This window comes from Bidens hawaiensis, unplaced genomic scaffold (assembly GCF_021521415.1).
Source record: "Bidens hawaiensis isolate Kalapana, Puna unplaced genomic scaffold, B.hawaiensis_p1.1 tig00016268_1, whole genome shotgun sequence".
In the NCBI taxonomy this organism is placed as follows: Eukaryota; Viridiplantae; Streptophyta; class Magnoliopsida; order Asterales; family Asteraceae; genus Bidens; species Bidens hawaiensis.
The window spans coordinates 403729-429131 of NW_027492486.1; the positions used below are offsets into that span (position 1 = coordinate 403729).

The 25403-nt window shown below is 37.7% G+C and overlaps 4 protein-coding genes across 4 annotated transcripts; 2 read left to right on the forward strand and 2 right to left on the reverse strand.

The window, feature by feature from the left end:
* The first annotated feature begins 5932 nt into the window (after nucleotides 1-5932).
* On the forward strand, nucleotides 5933-7388 carry LOC143551138 (hypersensitive-induced response protein 1-like). Its single transcript, XM_077041642.1, has 5 exons — nucleotides 5933-6343; nucleotides 6461-6581; nucleotides 6671-6762; nucleotides 6827-6923; nucleotides 7005-7388. The coding sequence occupies exons 1-5, from the start codon at nucleotides 6155-6157 to the stop codon at nucleotides 7364-7366; spliced, it is 861 nt and encodes a 286-aa protein (XP_076897757.1). The 5' UTR covers nucleotides 5933-6154; the 3' UTR covers nucleotides 7367-7388.
* A 2809-nt stretch (nucleotides 7389-10197) lies between these two features.
* Nucleotides 10198-13052, reverse strand: LOC143551120 (mitochondrial outer membrane protein porin of 34 kDa). The gene is made up of 6 exons (XM_077041629.1): nucleotides 12957-13052; nucleotides 12776-12843; nucleotides 11640-11750; nucleotides 11466-11552; nucleotides 11173-11381; nucleotides 10198-10664 (listed from the first exon to the last, which is right to left on the reverse strand). The coding sequence occupies exons 1-6, from the start codon at nucleotides 13003-13005 to the stop codon at nucleotides 10358-10360; spliced, it is 831 nt and encodes a 276-aa protein (XP_076897744.1). The 5' UTR covers nucleotides 13006-13052; the 3' UTR covers nucleotides 10198-10357.
* A 4237-nt stretch (nucleotides 13053-17289) lies between these two features.
* Nucleotides 17290-19471, forward strand: LOC143551132 (floral homeotic protein APETALA 2-like). The gene is made up of 4 exons (XM_077041639.1): nucleotides 17290-17388; nucleotides 17984-18057; nucleotides 18154-18281; nucleotides 18834-19471. Exons 1-4 carry the CDS (start codon nucleotides 17290-17292, stop codon nucleotides 19367-19369), a joined length of 837 nt encoding a protein of 278 aa, XP_076897754.1. The 3' UTR covers nucleotides 19370-19471.
* A 103-nt stretch (nucleotides 19472-19574) lies between these two features.
* Nucleotides 19575-22200, reverse strand: LOC143551121 (translation factor GUF1 homolog, mitochondrial). Its single transcript, XM_077041630.1, has 10 exons — nucleotides 21475-22200; nucleotides 21249-21405; nucleotides 21093-21147; nucleotides 20949-21016; nucleotides 20765-20869; nucleotides 20602-20673; nucleotides 20404-20517; nucleotides 20189-20329; nucleotides 20056-20115; nucleotides 19575-19950 (listed from the first exon to the last, which is right to left on the reverse strand). Exons 1-10 carry the CDS (start codon nucleotides 22157-22159, stop codon nucleotides 19785-19787), a joined length of 1623 nt encoding a protein of 540 aa, XP_076897745.1. The 5' UTR covers nucleotides 22160-22200; the 3' UTR covers nucleotides 19575-19784.
* Nucleotides 22201-25403: the final 3203 nt, after the last annotated feature.

The following is a 25403-nucleotide window of genomic DNA, read 5'->3' on the forward strand; positions in this document are numbered from 1 at the left end:
AGAAATTCAGAATCAATAAAAAGAAACAAAGCATACCGTAAGGAACAGAATTCGAACCGTATTCAAGGACGATAGGGATCTTTTGCGCATCCGCCTCCTTCCACACCCGGCTCATCCCCAACATCACCATCCCGGACTCCGCAAACCAGTAAACCGGAGATTGGACCCGGGATATCTTCGAAAACCATTCCGCCTCCTCGTAGTTGGAGGCGTGAAGGCTGGGAAGTGCTTGCCCGTTCTTGAATTTCATGGCAAGTGGGATGGCGCGAGCGGAGATGTAGAAGAACTCCCGCTTCCACGAGCGAAGACTGCGCTCGGTTGCGCAGATTTTCAAACCCTTAATCCGGGTTATCAATGTATACCACCCCTGGATGCACCTCCAAGTGTAGAAGGTCATCAGGCGGTCAACATAGGGCTCAATGCCCAGAATCCGGCACACCCACTCGAAGTGCCGAATCTTGGCAATCGCCATCGGCTGCACCTCGGTCAGGTGCACACCGTGCCTCTCCAGGACACGGTAAACAAACTTTGTCAATGGGAACCTAAGATTCCCATAAACAAAGAATGCAGCATATACCCCGATCTTGCCTCTGGGGGCATCGTACACTGTCTGATGGGGTTCAGGAAACTCAGGCTCGAGAGACTCGAGCATGAACTTCCTGACCACATACTGGTACAGATCGACAGGCAAAGCACACTGGCACTCGCCAGCAGTACTCTTGTCGTCGGCTGTAGACTCAAGATCAAAAGACGACATATTGCAGATGAAAGAAAACGATTTCGAGAAAAGGCTCGACTGAAAAGTTGAGTATTCATCGGAAATCGTTATGAAGATGAAGAGAAAAGTGAAAGTGTGAATTACAAAGAACCCTCTCCCCCTTTATATACTAATCGCAATTAATGCGATGAATTTAATGCGGAGGAGAGAGAAATCGAAGGTGCAATGAAACTATGACACGTGGCAAAAAGCAAGCTGGCAACAGCTGTTGAAAGGACGCATACCATTAATTTCGCGGCCACGCGCCAGAAAAAACGGGCCAACGCGCCTGAAAAAAGCGACTGGAATGACCAGGTACTGTCACGTTACCATAACTTCCTGCACGTCCTGACACAGTCAGAAGAAACCGTCGCACGACGTTTCAGAGGTTTGGACTGTTCTTATCCTTTCACCAACTCTTCGAATTTCAAAAAAATTCAAAAAAGATTCAAAAGTAGGCGGGAAAATACCCCTTACCTTGGCAACCAAGTAACCATAAGACGGGTGCGGGTACAGTGTCAAGGCAAAACCCTTCACATACTTAGCACCCGCAGGGAATTGACGCCAGGAATACCTTGGAAGTAAAGTAACCGTAAGACGAGTGCGGGTACAGTGTCAAGACAAAACCCTTCACATATGTAGCACTCTGCAGGGAATTCAAACCAAGAAGGATCTTCTGGGCCATGCTTGCGGAAATGGGAGTAACATCCCCGCATGACGGGAACGTCGAGAACTATATTGTTTGAAACTCCATGATGGGATTGGTGGTTTTAGCATAATTGATCAATATGTTGAAAACTACCAAAACCCCATGGAGAATCCACACAAATGGGATTCAACGCTCCTGACGTGCGAGGAGGTTACAAACCTACCCGCTTCACACCCAAAGATCAAGCAGAAAAGTCGGGAATTTCTGCGTGACATCAGGAAAACCGCGGGAAGAATCACCACGGAAAACCTAAAAACTAAACCCTTTTCAAAACCCCTTGCTAAGTCCAAAAGTTCACCTCACTTATTAATAATTCATGAGAAGAACATTGGACTGGGGGGACTTGAAGAGGTAGGTCCCAGCAGAGCCCAGTTGGACCCGCAAGACTCACCTTGAATAGGGACGTCTGCGCAATGACCAACTGCTCCAGCAGGACCCACCATGCTCAGAGAACCTTACGCGCAGTACGCCAGCTGTACCCGCAGGGAAAGCCTCCCAATGGTGAAGTACCCCGCCTGTTCCCGCAGCTGCGGATACAAGCCATCAGGGAAGGCTACCCGCACTAACAGCAAGGCTACACGCACAAGGCATTCGCTACTTCAGTAGTCACATGAAGGAATGAGCAAGGCGGGAATACTCCCGCCTAAATGAGCCAGTCCGTATGCTTCTGGAAGGTCTTTCGTACTATACCTACTAAGGTATGGGCGGAACAGACAATTTGACCAGAGCAGCCCATGAACCAATCACAGGGTGACAGCTCACCGACAACAATACGAGGAGGAGCACCCTCTAGTACTGTTTGTCACTATTAGCCGCTGCCTACTCACCAACCCTTACGATGGGACGTGCGCAGCCTATAGTTGGTGGAACAGTGCGTAGCCGGCAGTAAAGGAACAGTGTACAGCCGACCTTTACTGTCGGCCGTAGCCTATCCACCAACCAGCATGGCCTGTGCGTAGTCCACTGTTGGTGGAACATGAATACTATTCAGCCGGCTGTACCTTCTAGGAAACCTACCTTTGGCTATAAATACTCCAACGCTTTGGAATGGTAAGGACATCACCGGATATCTCAATCTTATCTAGCAATCTCTTAATATACACTTATATTCAGAGCAATCTAGTCTGATTCTCACGCCGGAGGGTGGTCACAAGGAGGAACCCTCCCCTTCTCAGTGACGAGCTTACGGTGTCTGTTTTGCAGGTCCCCTGAAGAACAACCTTCTCTGCTAGACCTCATCCTCGTGGGAAACATTACTTAACCCCCAGATTATCTATAATCTGCCCCGGGTCACTTAGTGTTTCTTCAGGTTTGAAGATAGAGAGTGGAATGAGAATGCTCTTATGAATGCACTACAACAACCTAATGTATATTTCTGATTCATAACATTTCGGGAATAACATCTCTTCACCTATTAACACGTATTGTATCTTTTCCCAACCAACTTTACCAATCTGATTTATAACATTTCAGGAATAGCATCTCTTCGCTTATTAACACTATCGTATCTTTTACCAACCAATACCATATTTAAAAAAAAATATATCTATGAGAGAGAGAGTAAAGATATTTGTGCCTGACATTCTTTCTCTTTCTCAAATTATTTGGTTTTAATTATAACATTAAAACGACAATGCACAATATAAATAAATAATTAATCCAAATGATCTTACTAAATTAATTATAAATTAAGTTTTAAACTATGTTTTGTAATTCGTGTATGCGTTTCTAACATTTTTAGGTTTATTTTTTTCGGTTTAATGATTCGGCTTCAACTTTGATATGATTAGTCTTCAGTGACTATAAATACCGGTACGTATCAAATTTCTATCACCTCTACGAGTCAACGCGTGACTTACGGATACAACTCCAACGACAAAATATCATATAACCGGCGCAACACGAGGGCCATGAATCCTAGTTTACATATAAGAACAAGGTTTCATCAAGGGAAAATTTCTAAAATATTCTTTTTACTTCATTGAAGTTAACATTTTATTCATTTGAACGGTTAACTTTGAAGAATATCCATTATAAAAATGACTACTAACTTGGATTTTAATCATCACCTGACTAGATTTTAATCCAATCAGAAAATGCCAAGTGCCTAAAAATCAAACTCGATTATGCAAAAATCCAATATAACAAAATTAAAATTTTCAACGTTTGTTTTGAATATTATATTAATACAATTAATTTTAATTCTATTTTATTTTCCTTTTATAACTTAAATATATAATTTTTTCAGCGTTTTGTTTTGAAATCGCTTACGTTTCTCCAACTTATTGTTCTTGTATAAACATGGTAATCCAACAACTCATTGAACGATTCAAAATGAGCCGAAACCAACAATTTTACCTAACAATGAATACTGGTTGTTTGTTGTCCGTTTACCTGCCACTTGTTGTCCGCTTACCTGCCACTTCATTGTAAATCGTTTGATTGTTTTTTAATTAAAAATGTAATGTTCCATTTGACAACGAACTATAAGATGGTCACCCGAAAAAATAAATAACCACAACTTAATGTCTATGGGTCGAAACTCTTGGGTTTGTTTATGATCTAGAAGGATCCCAATAAGGATAACTGTTTCGATGGCTACATGTAACATGACATTAAGTTGGTAGGCTGATGATTACAAAATAAATAAATAAATAAATTGTATAACCATGAGCCAATATAAAGTTTTCTATCAACTTATTCGCACTGTAGCAATCGTGGATACCGGATAGGGCTGTTTAAAAAGCTCGATGCTCGTGGCTCGCTCGAAAAAAGCTCGATTAAAACTAACTATAAAAATTTGATTTGAAACATCCTTAGAGCATTCTCATCCAACCCCTCATATTATGTGAGGGGTGTTTTTATAATTTAGAGAGTGATTTAGGGTGTTGTGAGTGAAGAGTTTTTATATTTTAGAAAAAGTAGTGATATTTCTGAATATTTGAAAAGTTACTGTTCATCCTCTATAATTTTTTAATATATTTTGAAAGTGGTTGTGAGTAAAGGAAAGAGAAAAAGTAATAATAAATGGTATAAAAAGTATTATTTAATTGAAATGGAGAGAGAAAATAAAATGAGTTTTAGTGTAATTTTTTGTTTGAAGATAGAGGATGGGATGAGAATGCTCTTAGCTGATCTGGATCATTTTTGTAACCGTGCCAAAATTGACTAGCTCGGCTCGTTTAACTTCAAAATCAAGCTATATCCTAACTAAGTTGCCCCATTTAATTTCGAGCTCGAGCTCAAAAACACCCTGGCTCGACTCGTGAACAACCCTAATACTGGATAGGCCTTTCAGGGGTATTATGGTCTTTTTAACAGTAGCGTGGTCCTCACTCATCCATCCCTACGGCGGAAGAAATCAAGTCTCCTCTGCATACACACACTCAGATCTCAAATCATCTTCAAACCCTAATCACTCACTGTAAGCTTAATTCAACCTTTTTTTATGTTACTATTTGTTGCGTATCAAGTTTCATTTTCATTTTCAGGTTTTTTTATTACGTAATTTCACGTCGATTATTAATTTAGTTTTTATTAATAAATTGGGTTTTCTGATTATTCTGAATTTTTTTATGGTTTTGAATTCCAGGGTTTTAATGGAATGAAAATTAACTGTGTCTCCGTTACTCCGTACATTTGAGATACGGTTTTTCGATTTCAGTATACGCGTAGATATAATAAGTGTTGTGATGATAAAAGTAGGAGGCAACTGCTACTTATACAAAAATGTTTTCCCCTTAATGATCAAGTAGCTGTGTGCACAAGTCGCTTCGGTTTTCGGCTAAATCGCTTAAAAGACCAAAATTTGGGCCTTTTGAGTTTTTAAAAACTGTTGGGTTTCGGTTTTTGCGTTTTTTAGTTGGGTTTGGTTTCAGTCTTTTCGATTTTTCTGTTAGGGATTAAATATTTTGTGCCTAAGTTGGCTAAAAGCAGTGTTGTAAAAGTCGGATTCCAAGGTCGACTAGTCGGTCCTCGGACCCCTACCTTGGAGACTTTTTTTAAGTCGGCTTGGATTAGTCGGAGGCGGTCAAAGTCGGGTTAGGAGGTCAAAAGTCGGGCTAGGAGTTTCTAAAAGTCGGTTAAAAGTCAGGTTAGGTGGTCAAAAGTCGGGCTAGGAATTTCTAAAAGTTGGTAAAAAGTCGGGCTAGGGTACCCTTTTGACATGATTTATGCTTATTTTGACAAATATATAATGTCCAAAAATTAATTTTCTTTATATTTACCATATTCGAGTACTCTCAGAGTACTCCTAACTCCCCAGTCGGCTGCCTAGGGTCCGCCTTGCGACTTTTGCAACCTTGGCTAAAAGTAATGAATTTAGGCCTAATTTTGGTTAGTTGATAATTTATTTTATTATTATATATTTGTGCTAAATTATTTGGGGTAAAGCGTTAAAATATTTGGGGTTGCTTTTTTCTATAAGTTCGGCTAGGTTTTTTGGGTTTTAATTATACACAAAACCGAAACCAAACCAAACTGCCGTTTTTGTTTCGGTTAGGTTATGTCAGTTTGGTTTTTTTGGCTTTTTCGGTTTCGGGTTGCTTTTTTCTTGAAGGGTCGGATGATAAAGTCAGTGTTTAAAGTTTTAGTTTGATCATTTGATGTATAAAATGGAACGAAAAGTTTGTTTATAAAGGCATAAGTGAATCTTTTTATTTATGCCATTTTGTTTCCAGATTTGAATCATGGGTCAAGCTCTCGGATGCATTCAAGTGGATCAGTCTAATGTAGCCGTGAAAGAACATTTTGGCAAGTTTGATGATGTTCTTCAACCTGGTTGTCACTGCTTACCTTGGTGCTTGGGGTATCAGTTGGCTGGTCAACTGTCGCTGCGTGTCAATCAACTTGATGTTAGCTGTGAAACAAAAACAAAGGTTCTGTTACTGTTTCTTTATTGACCTTCAATGATCATACCTAGTAATATTACCAAAATTCTATTGTTTTCCTGTTTTATGCATGTGTTTGATTGGATTGTTTCGATGTCATTTCAGGATAATGTGTTTGTTACTGTGGTTGCTTCCATACAATACCGCGCCTTTTCTGATAAGGCTGCTGATGCTTTCTATAAGCTCTCAAACACAAAGCAACAGATTCAAGCTTATGTATTCGATGGTAAGATGCCAAATATTTTGTGTTATCTTGTGTTGCTTTTGATTAATAATGATTGTTATCATTTAATGGCATTTTATTTATGTTGTTAGTAATTAGGGCTAGTGTACCAAAGCTGCTATTGGATGATGTTTTTCTGCAGAAAAATGACATAGCCAAAGGTGTGGAAGACGAGCTTGAGAAGGTAATACTTAATAAGTTAATATTACTTTTCTGTATTCATTTTAAACATGTTTCTTATGTTTCAGGCGATGTCGGGTTATGGTTTTGAGATTGTGCAAACTTTGATTGTCGATATAGAACCTGATCAACACGTGAAACGATCCATGAATGAGATCAATGCAGGTACTTAATTTAATTGACTCTGTTACATCAATGATTGATATAATGGCATGTCGGAAAATAATATGTCAACTGTAATAACAGCTGCTAGAATGAGAGTTGCTGCAAATGAGAAGGCGGAAGGTGAAAAGATTCTGCAAATTAAGCGGGCAGAAGGGGAAGCGGAATCCAAGTATTTGTCTGGGTTGGGTATTGCTAGACAGAGACAAGCGATAGTGGACGGTTTGAGGGACAGTGTGCTTGCGTTTTCTGAAAACGTGCCTGGAACATCAGCCAAAGAGGTTATGGATATGGTTTTGCTGACTCAGTACTTTGATACCATGAAAGATATTGGGGCTTCATCAAAGTCTAATGCTGTGTTTCTTCCTCATGGTCCGGGTGCAGTTAAAGACATTGCTTCACAGATTCGTGAGGGTCTGCTTCAAGCTGAAAATGCTAAAGAGTAGTTGGTCGGGTGATATGATGGGATTGCTATGAATATACTAGGGTTTTTTTGGGGACTTTGCGTAGTATAATGCGTATATGGTATGATCGGTGCGTATATAATTGATCATCTATTTATTTACTTTGTTCTATGCATATGTGTTTTTTGCTTTATGAGAACGGGCGGTTTTGCGTGTGGATATTTCTGAATTTGAATTTCACAGTTGTATTACACTTCTCTGGTTCATTTAGTTTGTTGCATTTGTTTTTATCATTTTTGCAATTATACAATAGCGTTGTTTTTTGTCACATTTAAGAAATTAATGTAATCAAAATCAAAGCCTTTATATTGATCAAGGTTGGAAGGGAGAAGTAGAAGAGGGTTTATATTAATATGTTATATGCTGTTTTATGAATTTCTGGATTAAACTTAAGTAGCACTATTACATTTGCAACTTGTTGCAATGTAAAATGTCAAAATTACATTATTAAAAATGATGGTATGCATTTTCTTTTGTAACAATGTCAGTTGATTAAATCTTAACCCATTTAGAAATAACAAATCATAACTAAAAAGGGTTTTGTTTAGAATCATTATTTTAGCAAAATTAAGTTGAGATGAAATTTCATTATTTATAAGTTTAGGTCATGGATAATAGGGCGGTCACTTTTACCCGAAACTCGACCTAAAAAAACCCGCACCCGAACCCGAACTAACCCGACCCGAAGAACCCGAACCCGAACCCGAGAAAAGACTAATCCGAACCCGAACCGAAGTAATTTGGGTTGGTTCTTGGGTTTGATTTATAAGTTTCGGATCAACCCGAAAAACCCGAATAAACTTCTAGTTTTAAAATTAAATATATTTTTATGTATAATAAGCTAAGTCTTAGCCACTAAAGTTATCATAATCTAGCTCTAATCGATTGTTGTCATTATAGCTATTATGGATCGATTGTTTATTATTAATTTATATTTTCTGTTATATTACTAATAGTAACCGAATCGAACAACCAAATCACGCCCAATTGAATACGATTAAGGCTCGAGTTAGTTTTACTCTTCTTTTGAATTGTTTTATCAAATTATATTTGTTTGTTATTTGATTATTATAAGCAAAGAATAATATGTTGTTTTAATTTTAACATTGTAGTTTTCAATTTTTTTTGTTTTTTTTTTCTTTTGTTTGTTTTTTGGGATACTCGAAACCCGATTAACTCAACCCGAAAAAACCCGAACCCGAATTACCCGAACCCGAAAAACCTGTGACAGATTTGGGTTGGGTTTCGGGTCAAGATTTAAAACTTTGAAACCCGAATAACCCGATCAAAAAAACCCGAAAAACAAACCCGAAGAACACCCCTAATGGATAATGGTTAATATTCCTTTAATTATTACCACTTTAAGACACATATGGGGGGTGCTAGTATAAAATCCTCTTACTCCTTCACACCTCTATAATGCCTCAGTGGGTGGTGTAGGGCCTTTATCGGTCCATATAATGCCCTCTTACGCATGGGACGCTATAACAAAGTCAGAACTAGAGGTGCACAAATCGGGTTCAAATGGAAAACCCGAACCGGTTCCAAACCGGTTTTTTCACACCGGTTCCAATCAAGAACCGGTTCGGTTCCTGACCCGAACTGATGCCCAGATATGCGAACTTTTAAGAACCGGGTAGGGTATGAACCGGACGTAAAAACCGGTTCCACCGGTTTTTTTTGAAATTTAAATATTAGAGCCGTTAGGAACCGGTTCCAACGGCTATATAGCCGTTTTTGACCGTTGGAACCGGTTTTTTAACTATAAATAGGTTATTTTCTTACTATAAATAGCAAGGTTTGTTTGTTTACTTGTTAAACCACTTCCAAAACTATAAAACACACTCCAAACCACAATTAACCTTAAACCGACAACAAATGGCAACCAATGATGACGTTGTTATGGTGATCGAAACAACAAGATGCCCCGATGTTTGGGTTCATTACGATTTGTGTCTCATGACCGACTCACATGAGTTGGCACGTTGCAAATATTGCTCGAAGTTTCTTAAAGCAGGGTCCAACTCGACATTACGAAAACATACGAATAAGTATTGTCGAGAGAAAAGAAGATTGGAAGCTAAAAAAACGGAAGTGGGAGAGTCGTCCGGCTCTACAACCCAAAAATAAGTATTCCCGGATTAAAACGACGGACTTTGTTTTTTATGTTTTAGTTGTTATGTTTAGTATCGTTTATGTTTTAATAATGTTTGTAATAGTTAGTTTTTAAATATAGGAAACAAGTTATATATAGGTTTGTAATAGTTAGTTTTTAATGGAAACAAGTTATATATAGGTTTGGGCATCAAAAACCGGTTCCAACGGCTATATTACCGTTGGAACCGGTTCCAACGGATCTATTGTCTCAAAAACCGGTTCCAACGGCTAGTTTGACTTTTGTTTGACCCTTCAAAAAAAACCCGTCGGAACCGGTTTTTCCAGGTACGAACCGAACCGGTTCCAATTAAGAACCGGGTTGGAACTGGTCCTGACATACAAATAGGAGAACCGGGTACGATTTTCGGGTACAAAAATACCCAAACCGGGTATTGTTCCAACCGGGTTGGAACTGGAACCGGTTCCGGTTCGGTTCCGGAACCGGTCTTTTTGTGCACGTCTAGTCAGAACTAACATTTTATAAGTTTAGTGACTATACCAAAATTATATACGCATTTCATAATACAAATATTTAATAAAAAAAGGTATTTTGTTTTTATGCTATTTACTTCATATTTTATAAACTATGTGATTATTATTTTATTTTTTAGTGGAAAAACTGATTTTTCTGAAAATGCCACTCCAGACAATGAAGAAACGAAGCAACAAAATAAACCCCTATGTAGATAAACTACAATCCAAGGATAGGTATAGAATTCACCTAAAAAACTGTTGGGAATTATTTCTACGTCACCGAAAGTACGAAAAGACCAAAAACCCCTTCAACCCGAGAGCCAGTGAAACCCAAACATATCATCACGACTTAAGAGCCAATGCAAGACCAAACTTGGCACTCTTGTCCACCACTTTGGTGTCGACTTCTCCTGAAATGGTAAACAGGGATTTGGGGCGCCACTCATGCTGGATAAGAGCATTTGCCTTGCCAAAGTTGTCAATACGGGCCTTGACCGTGGTCAACGGGTCCAAAGCATGCTGGGTCCCAACTGTGATTGTGTTCTCATTGTTTGAGAAGGTGTGTTTCACTTCAGCACCCACTGCAGTGTTGGTCAACGGCTTCACAGTATGGTAATACGATGCAGTCAACGCATCACCCTTGTCATTCCTGTATCATCATTCATATTATTCATCATCATCATCATCGTACTCAGTATATCCCACCAATAGCAAAGCTATGGTAGGGTCTGAGGAGGGTAAGATGTAGACAGCCTTACCTCTACCCCATGGGGATAGAGAGGCTGCTTCCGGTGAGACCCCCGGCTCGATAGTAGTTTTGCATCAAGCCTTGGACATATTACATAAGGCACATAGCACTCAATCATCGGGACGCCGGCTGATTGGTGCATGTACCCTTGTCTTTCAGCTATCAACGCCACCACATGATGCCTGATTAACCTTCCATCACTTTTAACGTTATTTTCACAAAATTAGTAAAATAACGTCAAAATTAGTGCAATTTTACTTTTGCCCACCCGAGGGTTCACACATATATACATTATATGCGCGCACCGCAAGCAGGGCACATCATTCATATTATTATATCTTAGATTTCAAGATATAAAAATACAAATAAAATTTAAACTTTAATGAAAGTTAATAAGTAAACAACTCACAGAGTCAAAGCAGCAATGAGGTCAGCATTAGAGAAGCTGATGCCAGCATTACATTTGGTGAAGTTCCCAGTTTTGGTATCAAATGAAACATCAGTACCAATAGCAGCAAGGTTGGTTCCCAAAACGCCTGAGAAGTTGACTATTGGGTTTGCAGTCAACCCAATGCTTGTAGCGATTCCAGCATAGTCATGCAAGTATTGCAGTTCCAACTATCATAATAATAAACAATTAACCATTTTGTCACTGCCATATAATATTCATCAAATCAAGAACAAGTTTTAATTTTCACATACCTTGCCAGACCTCTGATCAGGAACTTTGAAACTAAAGATTGCCTTCAAACCAGGGGCAGGTTCATCAACCACAATGGTGGTTGAAAGCTACAAATAACAACAAAAAACAACCATAATGGAAGATCAAAAAGCATAACGAAATATGAATTATGAAAAGTGAAATAACTGTCATACGTTAGAGCTTGTGTCCACTTTGATATCAGTAGTAACATTGTTCCTCTTTAGTTGAGTGTTGACATCTGCAAGAAACAAGTCACCTTTCTTTGTTCCAGATGATGTGATTGCCTGCATAGTGTGGAAAGCAAAATGTCAATCCAGTGAAAATAATATTCGGAGTTTACCACCAACAGGTATACATGATTTGCTCAATTCTGTCATAATTCCTAAAAGCAACCAATAAAAACCATCAAAAAGGAGGGTGGATCATCAAACAGGTGTAACACTCACAACATTGACACGCTATGAATTTTTTTAGACAGAAAGTTAACAAGAATGCTGAATAAAAATAATAAATCATATATGCATCCGTAAGGCTACAAGTAGCATGTATAAGTAGAATACATACTAAAAAGGGCAGAAAAAACATGATTAACTCTTTAGATCTACACTTTTAAGGCCATAAGATTACTAAATTCATTATATTCATCAACCATCATGTGATTGCAGATGATGTGATTTGCGCATAGTGTGGAAACTGGAAACGTTAATCTAGTGAAAAGAATATTCAAAGTTTACCAGCAGGCACCAGTAGACAGACCTAAATGCAAAGTATAACTATTAGACAATGCCTTTAATCTTCATCTTATAACAAAATCAAGCAAGCACATATCACACATTAAATACAAAACACATAGGTATACATGATATGCTCAATTCTGTCAAATCCTAAGAGTTCCTAATAAAAACCTTCAAAATTGGGTTGATCCTCAAACAGGCGAAGACACGTATGACACGGTCACATTATGAATTTTTTTAACAAGAATATTGATTAAAAAATGTCAACAAAAATAAACAATACCGCATCCATTACAAGTAGAGCATGCATAAGTAGAATACATACTAATTAGAGCAGAAAAACAACATGTTAATCAATACTTTAAGGCGACAAGATTACTAAATCCACTATATTAATCAGTCACCATCCAATAGAATAGAATAGGCATATTTAGGTTTAATTGTCATCAGAATCAGATACTCCAACTAGACCACAGAATAATAATAATAATAATAATAGCATTAAGAAGAATGGCCTAACTAACAAAGATTAAGCAGAATTAATAATAATATTAAGAGAGATAAGTAATACTGACAACACCAGTAGGCGAGTAAGTGGTGATGGTGAACTTGTGGTCTCCCTGGTAGTCTCTGTACAGAAGATCTACATACATACATTCATTCACACATATATTCAAATCAACAAATGTAATGTAGATCCAATCAACTATCACATTCAAACGCATAGACAAATAACAACAATAATAATAGTATTACCTCTGGCTTTTTTGCCAATGTCAGTGTAGAGACCTGGACCTTTCACCATCGCGATTGATTTGGTGTTAGCTTGAAGAAGAAGATGAAATGAGAATGACGACGTGAGGTTTGGAAGGGTATTAATAGGGTTTTATATATTGGGGAAAAAGCAAGCAAGCCCTAATTGTTAACCCTGTGTGTGATTCGTATATGTTGTGTCCAGTGCTTCATTTTGGGCCCTTCGATTGATTTGCGTTTCCTAGGTTCGTCAAACCGCTCGACAGAACTTGCACGTCGTTCGCTTGAAAACCGTTTGGAAAATGCTCGCTCGTTTTTTCGCTCAATTGTAAACGAGTTCGGATTGTAAACGAGCAAAGGTCTACTCGATTTGGTTCGGCTCAAATATTTTTTCCGCTCGGTTCGAATTTCAGTCGTTCGGTCGGTTCACCTGTAAACAAGCAAGGCTTCGCTCGATTCGGCTTGGCTTGTGAACAGCCCTAACGTTTCCTTTGAGAAAACACATAGGAGTTTAATTTATTTTCATGTCATATGTAATTTTTTTAAGTTTTTTTCTCTCTTGATATAAATATTTAATCGTGTCACATTCTGGTTGGGATGCTATTACACGGGATTGGATTGACACGCATAAAGTAATGTGCTGTTGAATAACCATTGAAATCAAGCTAAATTGACCGGTTTATGGTAGATGCATTATGATTTATGGTTTAAAACTCGAGTTTTAGAAGCGCTTGGACAAAACCAAAGAGACAAAAAGTGTTTTCTATGTAACAGCAACGCCCTCACTGTTATTTTTTTGAATTATTTTAATGAAGTGCTCACTCCCGTTAAGACTTAAGAGTAGGGGTGTGAGCGAGTCAAGTTAAGTCGGGCTAAAGGTCGACTACAACACTTTTAAGTGGCTCTAACATAATATTTAAAGAAAAACTTTATTACTATTGCTGAAGAACTTATCCCTATTTTATAAGTTAACTAGCATCCCTTAATAATTTCTTAAAGGCTAATTTGAACCATTTTCATGTTAAAATAAATAGATTTATATACTAACTTATAAATATGAGAAATGAGTAAATATAATATACAATAGAGAGGGACTACAATGGGACTATGTGGAATGGATATTGGTAGTTACTGGAATGGATATTGGTAGTTATTGTCTCATACCAAATTGTTAACTTGTGTCTCCTATTTAGTGTAGCAGTTGTTATCTATTGAGAATTTGGTATATTCATTAGTTTGTTAAAAATTATCTTTGTGATTTTCAACAATATTTCTTATCATCTAATAATATACATATCTTACACTTAAGTAATTTTTTAAAACTAATTGCACGCACACCTAGTAATTTTTTAAAACTAATTGCACACCTGAATATCCATTGTCACCCTTCTTGATGTTGGTTTGGGTTTGTCTTCCCTAATACTAAAGGTATAAAGATGTTAAATTGTTTATGATGTTTACAATATTCTATATTTGAAATACCAAAGGGTCGTTAGTCTAGCATTATTATAAATGTTGGTTGTTAGATAAGACTTTATTTTTTCAAACTGTGAGAGTTTAAGTCTAGGTCTGTAAAGGAACCGAATGAACCCGAACAAAACATGTATGTGTTCATTTGGTTAACTTTAATAGAACAAGTGATCAAGCACATACAATTAAATGAACAGGGTTTTCTTATTCATGCTCATTCGCTAAGAAAATGATCGTGCTTGTGTATATCTGTCCATAAACAATATACACATATGTTCGCAAACATTAATAGACGGACATAAATGAATGAACAAACCGACCTAAAATTAGTTTAACGTAAATGTAAATAACAATGTGTTGGGCCTAAAACTTACTAAGACTATATAATGGGCCTAAAAATAGTTCATGAACAGGTTACGGAACGCTTGGTTCGTGTACAGACATATTTATGTCCCGTGACGGTAAAAAATGTAACTAGCAGAGCCATAGAGTGTGAGTTATCGTAAAAATTTGGAAAAAAAAACAAAATAAAACTCAAAATATTTAGCTCTTGATACAACCCGTCTCATCCATATTACCACTTTTAAGCCTTAAGTTTATTTTATTATATGAAAGAGAAACAACCATAAAGTATTGAAAAGGGGATATATTCCAAATTCAAGCATTTCTTCTTTTATTTTAATATAAAATTTAATATATTTTAAGGCATACGCAAGCTTCCATTCATACATAAAAGAGTCAATCGTAAGGTCCCAATCAATTGATTCCATGGTTTAAATCGTCATCAATGTCGGGAGCCGTAAAGCACACAAACTCATTTAGTTCCATGGCGGGCCATCTGTGTGCTATGAGATGCATGCTAGCTAGTGGCAATATATATATTTATTAACCATTGTGGACACTAGTCTGCCTTTAAATTTAATTCAGTAATTCCAATAATAATCCCTAGCGAATTGATTGTTTTTTTAGGCAAATTGGAAGTATATAATCCCATTTTTTGTGTATTGGTCGATTCCAACTTTAAAAATCACTATCAATGGTCCCACCTTCCAACTATTTTTGTTTCAATAGACATCCGTTAAAAAATACTTAGCATCGTTAAGTTTTTTTTCGAATTTCAAACTGATGTTTTAGGGTTTTTGATCGGAAGAAGAATACGAGTTGACGGATGTAAAACTTATCTAAAAACGATGATTCAAATGACTTGATTTTTGTTTATTGGAAATTCAAGCACCCGAATTGAAACACTGTTTCGTCGTTTGAATCACCATTTCGAGATAAGTTTTACGTTAGTCGAGTCGTATCCTTTTCCCGATCAAAAGCCCTAAACCATCGGTTTGAAATTCGGAAAAAAAAACTTAACGACGTTAAGTGTTTTTTAACGGAGGTCCATGGAGAAAAAATGGTTGAAATGTGGGACCGTTGGTAGTGATTTTAAAGGTGAAATTATTATCGGCTGATAAATAAAATGTGGGATTATTTATTTCAAAATTGCCTTTTTTTAATCATATGTGCCCGTTTAAGAGGAACCTACGAGGCTAACTGCCCGTTTACTTAGAATCTCCAAAACGAAACACTCGTTTACAAAAGAAAAATCACTAAATTTAAGCGTCTGTACACAAATTAAACGCTTGATATAACAAGGGAAGAGGGTGTGTCCTCAGCTGCCTATTGGTATTAGTGACTAGGATTGACTTGTAATACCGAACCATAAATGGTTTAATTTATATAGTTGTTGGTCTTTCCAACCATCATGCATGCTTGATTAATGATTGTAGATTTATAGACAATTTATAGTTTAAATTAAAAAAAAATAATCTAAATTGCAACAAACATGATCTTGGACAAAGAATTCACCATTTTGTGAGACTAGATTTCCCTGGTGGGATAAAAACATTTTAACTATACACGTGCTACGCGTTTGTTTCTTGATGTATAAAACACGAGAATGAAAGATCTTTTTTTGCAATTACACGCCTAGATCATCGAGTTATGGTTGTCACTACTAAGTTGTGTTTTTTTAGTATTGAATGGATTCTCGGTTTCTAGTTTTCATGATTCTGAAAATAATACAACATTAGAAGAGACTAGATTACCCTAGACTACGCTTTATCTCGAAAGAGTACAAGTTTTAACGTACATACCAATGAAGAATGATTCTACGAATAATACAGATCATGGACAAAATAAGGTTGGCATCAAGCTGCAATTCTTCGGAATCATCAAAACATTATAAAACATAATAAACCAAATAAGCAAACAGTTTTCAAATTCACATCTATAAATACATACAATGGCAATAAAACTTAAAACTTCAAATGACAACAATGGCAATAAAGAGTGAAGAGAGCTACAAAAAGCGATCCATTACAATAGTTAACCCCGAGACCCCGGAAGTAAGGCACGTTAAAAGAAGGAGACGAGACGCACCAGCACTTACACTAGATTGCAAAACTGAGTCGACTCAGCAAACCGGTCAAGCTTCACCAACAACTGTGAGCAGAAGTTCTGAGTTTCGCGGTGTGAGTAGACATAGATGGACCAGTAGATTTGAAGCACATTTGTGGGATAAACTTTCTTGGAATGTTACACAGAAAAAGAAAGGAAAACAAGGTAGTTCGTTAGTTAGTTAGTTAGTTAGTTACACGCGTTAATATGTTTCCTATTATTTTGTTCTTTTATTAGTTTTCTTTAGTTGTAAATATTGTTATCTGATTTGAGTTCATTTTGCTTCTTCTTTGATATGCAATTTGGATGATGCTGCACAGTTTATCTTGGTAAGTACTTGTTTCTATGTTATGATAATGATTTGTTTAAGGAATCGATTGTAAACTGTGAAGTTTGCTAACTTTGTTTGATTATGAATATGATCGTAGGAGCTTATGACGAAGAAGAATCAGCAGCAAGAGCATATGATCTTGCTGCTCTAAAGTATTGGGGACCAACTACGTTCACAAATTTCCCGGTATGGATCATACTTTTTTTTAAATGAAAATCTTTGCTGGTTCTCATTAAACTCAAAACGATTACAAACCACGCTTTCTTTTGGCAAATAAATAAATAAATAAATAAATAATAATAATAATAATAATAATAATAATAATAATAGATGGCCACTTACCCAACATAAGCTACAAACTGATCCCGTTGGTTAGTGGGGTATTGGTGGGTTCAGTGAATTTTCCAATAACAGTTCTCATGGTTACAATAATGCTAATAATAATATAATTAAATTCTAGAAAGAAAAGTTATATATGGTTAATTTGCGCTTCATATTGTTGGCGATGGAACTTGTGTTCTAGAATTATTCATACGCATAGATGATAAAGAAATTATAGGATCAAAAGCACGATAATTTTCGCTTTTTAATTTTATTTTTGAACGAAAAGCGCCCTAGTTTTATTATCGGCTTTGAGCCCCCAAAAGGCTTGACCCGGCCCTTGCAATGTGTTGTACTTTTATCTCTAGTCTTACAACAAAAATTTTTCTAAGTACATATTAGCGAGTTGATCCAAATCATGCCGGTTCGATCTCATTTACGTCTTTTCACTTCTGTAAAGGTATCTGATTATGAGAAAGAGATTGAAATAATGCAGAATTTAACAAAGGAAGAATACCTAGCTTCACTAAGGAGGTAAGATGGTGTATAATAAATGGTATGGTAACATTTCATATAACAATAAAAGTTATAATAGTTGAATAACATTACTTGTTTGTCAAATTTTTACAGGAAGAGCAGTGGATTTTCAAGAGGGGTATCTAAATATAGGGGTGTTGCAAGGCACCATCACAATGGGAGATGGGAAGCAAGAATCGGCCGGGTTTTTGGAAACAAATACCTATATCTCGGAACCTATAGTAAGTTATCTCTTCTAAACCTAAATCTTTGTCTTAACCAGAGCTCTAAATTTTTGAATTATGCCCGATAGTTGGCCACATGATCTGGCTTGTCAAGACCTTTCTATCCATTACTTATGGGCCCGTAACTCCAAACGTAGCCCAAATTATGTCCTTTTTTAAGTCGAGTAGAGTTCTTTTATGTGTTTATACGAGTAGAGGTTTACAAAGAAACCGGTTTGGGACTGGTTTTAGGCAAACCGAACCGAACCGGGTTTAAAACCTGTTTCACCCAAACCGACCCAAACCGTCAGTTTCAGGACCAATTCCCCTTAAGATCTACCAAACCGGTTTTAAAACCGAACCGATTTGAGGAAAACCGGTTTAAAACCGGCTAAAACCGGTTAAACCAGTTTATAAACCGGACCGAACCGACGTGACCAGGCCAGCCTATCTTGCTTCTAAACCGGTTTTGACCAGTCGTTGACCAAACCGGTTCGGTTTATAAACCGGTTCGGTTTGGGTTTAAAACCTATATACGAGTGAAAAGAAGAATAATAAGTTGCTTTTTAGGCACACAAGAAGAGGCTGCGCGCGCTTATGATATTGCAGCAATCGAGTACGAAGGACTAAACGCGGTGACCAACTTCGAGTTGAGTAATTACATCACATGGCTGAATCCTGGTACACAAACTCCACCTGCAAATCATGAGCCACAAACAACCACCAAATCGAATGTTAAGCAATCAAATAACTACAATTGGTCAGAGGAACCACAGTCTCCATTCCTGGAAGATCACAAGCCATCTGAAGCTAAATTACCATTTAGTCCAAGCAAAAGATCTTCACCAACAGCAGTTGACTTGCTGCTTAGATCATCCATGTTTAGAGAGCTTGTGGAGAAGAACTTGCACGCTGGTGATGATCACGATGAGGAAGACATGAAGGCACAACTGATGAGACCTTGTTATGGAAATGAAGATGGTGTCATGTTTCTGGATTCCTCAAATGGAAACGATGTACAGTTGCAAGACGAGTTTGATTTCAACTATGATTTTCAAGGACCGACTTATACATTTGGATTGTCTCCACTTGTTGGCACAAGCTAATGATGTGAAGTGTTTGATGTTAAAGGGTGTTTTGTTTTCAAGATCTTGTTTGATAATCTTATGTTTGGAAATCAAATGATGATCATAGATTCATGGGGTAAATGAGTAAATCAATATAAAATTTTCACCTGGTAATATTAATATGTATACCACTGATAGCCATTTAGGCATTCCGTTTCTTCTAAATACAGACGTCTCATGGAACGCTATGAGGACTAAAATCTCCTTCAATATCATTAGAGAGAATAGATATAATTTGAATCGAACAACAAACATTATTAATATTTCGAATCAAACACCAAATACCGATAATTGGTACAACTAAGCTACCAAAAATATTGTTACCCTAATGAAGCTAAGGGCAATAGCACTAGCAAGTAGAAAAGATTTTGTATATTTTGCTTTCATCTACTGACTATGATACCTTCAATATGGCATGAAAAGCCTCTTGAGGTATATCCACCGACCCCACACGCTTCATGCGTTTCTTTCCTTCTTTTTGTTTCTCCAACAACTTCTTCTTCCTCGTAACATCACCACCATAACACTTTGCAAGCACATTCTTCCTCATTGCAGATAACCTGCAACATCAATTGCCAATCATGAAAACTGTTAAAAGTGACAAAATACCCATGTCGGGTTGACTGGTCAAAACATGGTTTAAGAGCCGGAGGGGTATTACTTACGTCTCTCTAGCAATGACCTTTGATCCAATAGCAGCTTGAATCGTGATCTCAAACATTTGCCTGTTTTAATGTCACACACGTTAGTAAATTCTGTAACACAAAATACAGATGTGGTTGACAACAGTTAAGTAACCTGTCAATATATTTCTTGAGCTTGTCTACAAGCTCACGACCAACACGTTGAGCCTTCAACTTATGAACAATAGTCGCCATTGCATCAACAGGTTGTCCATTCAAAAGAATATCAAGTTTCACCACATCAGATTCAACATACCTGTAAATCAACATTCACATATTATTATCTCGCGTATCTCTAAAAATGACCATAAATTGGAAGCAAGATCTTACTCTGAATCTTCATAATCAAACGATGCATAACCAGACGTGATGCTTTTCAGTTCATTATAAAAGTCAACCACAATTTCCCTGAGAGGTAACCGGTATTTCATAAACACCCGCTGACTGCATATAGCCAACAAGAAGTTTAACATAATAGAAAAATTGAAAATCTAAATGAATTCTAATGCAATGCGCACGCAAGCTTACCTGTCAATAAATGAATACTCCAACTGCTCGCCTCTTCGTTCTGAGCAAAGATTAATAACTGCCCCTACATACCTATAGGCAAAAAAGCATAATAAGTTATTTAAGTTTTAACTAATGTTAAAGCTTCTATAGATGATACAATTTAGGGTTTTTGAGAGCTTACTCACTGGGGATAATAATTGTTGCCAACACTGTCGGTTCCCATGAAGCTACAACTCGAATTTTAGGATCTGCAGTAAACGCACCCGGATTTTGCACTTCTACTTTACTGGAAAAACATAAATTAGTGAATTTATTTTTTTAATAAATAATCCGAAGTAATCTTTTAAAGACCAAACGCCACTCACCTCCCATCTGAATACTCAAAAATATATGGCACAGTTGGAACAGTAGATATTATATGTGTTCCATGCTCCTGTTAAGTTAAATTTAAACAAACATCTAAGCAGCAATTAATGATTTTATTCACTAAAACCTAACAAAACAAACACCTGTTCAAGACGTTGATGGAATACATCCATGTGAAGTAATCCTAAAAAGCCACACCTGTAAGAAATAACCATGTATATTATCATATAAACTCAAGTAGAGTTACAGTTTTCATAATTAAAAACATATAAGAAACAGAATTTAGTCTATTTACAGACCTGAAACCGAGACTGAGTGCTGTGCTACTCTCTCGAGCAACTGAAACACTAGCATCATTACATGTTAATCTTTCAATTGCATGACTTAATGCTTCGAAGTCCGAACCGTCCGCCGGATAAAGCCCAGAAAAAACCATATGTTTTGCAGGCTTGAACCCTAATCATTAAATAATTTAACATAAATCAATAGCCTGCTCACATATCAAACCAAATTTATAAAAAATACCTGGTAAAGGCTCTACGGTTGTTTTAGTATGAAACAACGTATCACCAACACGCGCCTCTTTAGTTGACCGCATGCCACTGACCACATACCCGACTTGACCGGTCAACAGGAACCCCGTTGATCTTAATTCCGGATGCATAATCCCAACATCCAAAACCTCATAAGACTGGCCCGTAGCAACCGACGAAATCTTGTCACCTTTACGCAACGACCCGTCAACAATCGCCACGTGGCAAATCACCCCCTTATACTCATCATAATAAGAATCCAACAAAAACATACGAAGATTTGAATCTTTTTTTCCTGGTGGCGGAGGGATCCGTTCTATAACAGCTGGGAGAACATGTTCGAGACCTAGACCGGTTTTTGCAGAAGTCAAAAGCACATCACTCGGGTCAAGGTCAAACATTGACTTTAACTGTGCTTTGACACGGTCTGGGTCAGCTGTTGGCTGATCGATTTTGTTGATGACGGGTATTATTGTGAGATTAGATTCAAACGCTAGGTAAAAGTTTGCAACGGTTTGAGCTTGTACACCTTGGGCTGCATCAACCACTAGAAGGGCTCCTTGACAAGCAGCTAAAGATCTTGATACTTCATAACTGAAATCCACATGACAAGGCGTGTCGATCAAGTTTAGTAAATAGTTTGTGTTGGTGTCTTTAATGTTGTTGTTATAGAACATTGTTGCTGTTTGTGCCTTTACTGTGATTCCCCTTTCTCTCTCAACCTATTGCAATCCATATAAAAGATTATGATATGCAAATGTACACCAATGTTGAAATAAAAATGATCAACCAGGTATTCTAATGGTGTAGGCTTATATGCATATAACATTATTAGTAACTTTTAGGAAAGAACATAATACAGCAAATACAAGTCAAACCACAAGACTAAATTTTGACTACTCTTAAACTACAAATGGAAATGCATTTCATAGCTTAGAAAAGAAAAACAGAAAGACTACAACAGACATTATTGATTTTAGAGACGTCGATCATATAGTCCAAACTATACACGTTTTTATTATTAATAATCTTTCATTCTTGGCTGGTGATTGTTGTTTATCAAGTGACTTAACAATTTATAAATAATACTTATTTGCTAACAGTTAGGACCAATTATTTGTCTTGTCAACATAACTTTTGATCTAGGTTTAACCTATTGATAGTTAATCGAAATGATATGATTGATTGCATACAACTATACAAGAAAACTTTTGATGCAATTAGCTTTACAAACGTAAACAGTTTCTCAATTCCTAATTTGCGTTGATTACCAAAACTATGAATTAACTTCCTAATAACTAGTGGTATAGTAAACGAGAACCCATCGCCTAGATGACACATTCATATTAATAGTTGGTGGAGCTTAGTATCTACTTTGGAATTAATTGGTGATTCATGCAATAAAAAAATCAAAATCAAAATCAAATAATCACATATACAGTAGATTAAAGCTAAGGATAGAAATGTAAATCAGAATTTATGTAGACAACACAAAGACTCATTGCTGCTTCTCCAATTCTAACAAACTTATCATTAGAAACCATAGTTATTAAATGCACTAGGCGTGCTCAAGGCACATAGATCTCGCCTGGGGCCTAGGGGCAAAAAAAAAAGTGAGGGCCTGAGAGAAAAAAAAAAGTGTCAAGACCTCCCTCACCTCCTCCTGCGTGCAGCCCTCCTCGCGAGACTATTTTTGATTCTTCCAAGTCGCAGGAGAAGAGACCTGTTATAGAGGATGACGAGGAGGTTAATTTTGAAAATTCTGATGGTGGCTGCGTAAGCCCTATAGCGCCACGAGATTTCGTGGCGCAGCCTTTTTCTCATGGGGCAGGCAGGAGCTCATCAGCTGGCGCTAATCTTTCTGCCGGTTCTCCTCAGGTATAAGTTTATTTTGCTCCGCTGTGCAGACTTCCAAATTAGTGTTTAGATAACTAAAACGTTTCTTTGCGTTGCTTTGTGTTTGTAGGGAGCCGATCACATATATCGCCCGAGCTGGAGTATCACTGAAGAGAGCTCATTCCAATCCTTGGGCGTATGTGAAGACTTTTGGGCTCACTCTGTTCCTCCAGCTGAAAGGAGGTTTCAAGAGGACCGCGCTCGCGTGGATTTGCTTAATGACCACCTTTTTGCTGGGTCTGCGTTTTTTGCTGCCTCCCAAGAGCTTCGCAATGATTATATAAAGGTACGTGATGCCCTTGTGGAGGCCAAGCAAGAGGCTAAGATTTCTGCTTGGAATCTTTCTGATGCCTGAGAGAAAGCTGAGAAACTCCAAGCATAACTTAGCGAGAACCGGGCAAGTTCCAACGCTGCTTTTGTGAAGCGCGGGCTTGAGCTGCAAGCTGCGCGGGAGAAACTGCAAGTGGCAGAGGCAGATGCGGCCAAGTACGCGCGTCAAGCGCGTGACCTGGAGTTGGCAGTGGAGGCGCGTGACCAAACTATTGCGCAGGTTAATACTGAAAAATCTTTATTGGAGACTGAGGTTGCGCGCCTGAAGAAAGAGCTCGATGCTGCGCGAGCGGAAAAGAATGAAGCCTTGGCGGCAGCAGCGTCTGACAAAGAAGAGCTAGAACAAGTCAAGGAAACTGTTAAGTTATTAAACTCTCAAATCCCTGCTCTTGAGACGTCTGTTTCTTCCCTCGCGCAGGACCGTCAATGGCTGATTTCACAGGGTGTGACTCGTTGCGCTTATGCCATGAAATACTCAGACGAGTTTCAGACCCTTGTGATGGACTGTAATGCGGCGTCGCGCTTGGTGGGTCGGGCTGAGGGGTTTAAGGATGGTTATGAATATGGCATGCTAAAGAAGAATCCATCCGACTACCCTTATCAGCTCGACGCTGTCTGCGCTGACATGGCTGAGGTGGGGGAGAAGTACTTGAATACTCCAATTCCCATCCTTGAGCAGGTATTTTAACCTTAATGAGTTTACTTGACTTATTTTCATAATCTTTGGTACTTATACTGTTCCTTGTGACTTGCAGATAGCCGCGCTTGCTGACCAGCCCGATCTTGGCGCTTTAAAGAAATTACTTGATGAATGTGAAGGGACTGGTGGCAATGATGATGGCGCGGGCAACGCTACCTCTGCCAGCGGCTCTGGCGTGACCAAAGGACCTACTCCTGACGCTATCATGACAGAAGACGACTATATTCAAGACGAACAGCTTGATTATGGTAAGTTTGGAGATGACGAGGAGCAGGTTGCGCCAGATGCTGAGGGAGGAAATAATGATGAGGAGGATGAAGAGGCTGATATTAACATAGAGACTTGAAAAGCCCTTCTTGTTTTTTTTTTTTTTTTGTGTTTGTAGTTTTTACCTCATCATGTGTAAATTTGTAAACTTCTATGTTTCGGAATGAAATTTTGTTTTTCCCTTATTCGCATCTTGCGCATTCCCAATTCATCTCTTTATATTGCATGTGTGTGCTTGTTGAATATAAGGTATGCTTACACATTGAAACTTGAACAATGTTGTAAGGAAATTATTTTTACTTAATCCTTAACAGTTGTCATATTTCAAGTTTTTTTTTTCTTTTTTTTGCGATATTCTGAATATGCTGACATGTGCCTTGGCATTTCATTATTCCTCTTTTGCGCGACGTTATCGTGCATTTATTATAGGGAATTATGAATGAGTTTTTTAGCCTTTACGTGTCAGTATGTGTTACTCTGCTTATATCCATTATAATCCCATGCGCGGCCCCGACCTGAGACCTTAACAACTATGCTTTGGCATGTGCTTTGCCTTAGTTGTGCTTAGGTATTTTTATGGTCCAGCTGCGCAATACGTAGGATGGATGCTATGAGTAATTTGAGCTAAGGCTCATATTATTGGGCTAAGGCCCTGACGTTTTAGAGTTAAAACTCGTTAACGCGTCTGAGCTTGAAGCTCACGCATGTATGTTTTACTTCGTTTTATT

Bases quoted from the DNA above. Each gene is read 5' to 3' on its own strand.
- LOC143551120 (XM_077041629.1), bottom strand. From the start codon at position 13,005: ATGGTGAAAGGTCCAGGTCTCTACACTGACATTGGCAAAAAAGCCAGA. The intron at 11,382-11,465 runs GTATGTGAAAAT...TTATTATGATAG, and splicing joins CTGATCAGAGGTCTGGCAAG to TTGGAACTGCAATACTTGCA. The intron at 10,665-11,172 runs GTGAGTTGTTTA...ATGATGATACAG, and splicing joins CTCATTGCTGCTTTGACTCT to GAATGACAAGGGTGATGCGT.
- LOC143551138 (XM_077041642.1), top strand. From the start codon at position 6,155: ATGGGTCAAGCTCTCGGATGCATTCAAGTGGATCAGTCTAATGTAGCC. The intron at 6,582-6,670 runs GTAAGATGCCAA...TTATGTTGTTAG, and splicing joins TCAAGCTTATGTATTCGATG to TAATTAGGGCTAGTGTACCA. The intron at 6,924-7,004 runs GTACTTAATTTA...CTGTAATAACAG, and splicing joins CATGAATGAGATCAATGCAG to CTGCTAGAATGAGAGTTGCT.
- LOC143551132 (XM_077041639.1), top strand. From the start codon at position 17,290: ATGATCGTAGGAGCTTATGACGAAGAAGAATCAGCAGCAAGAGCATAT. The intron at 17,389-17,983 runs GTATGGATCATA...ACTTCTGTAAAG, and splicing joins CTACGTTCACAAATTTCCCG to GTATCTGATTATGAGAAAGA. The intron at 18,282-18,833 runs GTAAGTTATCTC...GTTGCTTTTTAG, and splicing joins CCTATATCTCGGAACCTATA to GCACACAAGAAGAGGCTGCG.
- LOC143551121 (XM_077041630.1), bottom strand. From the start codon at position 22,159: ATGTTCTATAACAACAACATTAAAGACACCAACACAAACTATTTACTA. The intron at 21,017-21,092 runs GTGTTTGTTTTG...TTAACTTAACAG, and splicing joins TCCATCAACGTCTTGAACAG to GAGCATGGAACACATATAAT. The intron at 20,674-20,764 runs GTAAGCTCTCAA...TTTTGCCTATAG, and splicing joins ACAATTATTATCCCCAGTGA to GTATGTAGGGGCAGTTATTA.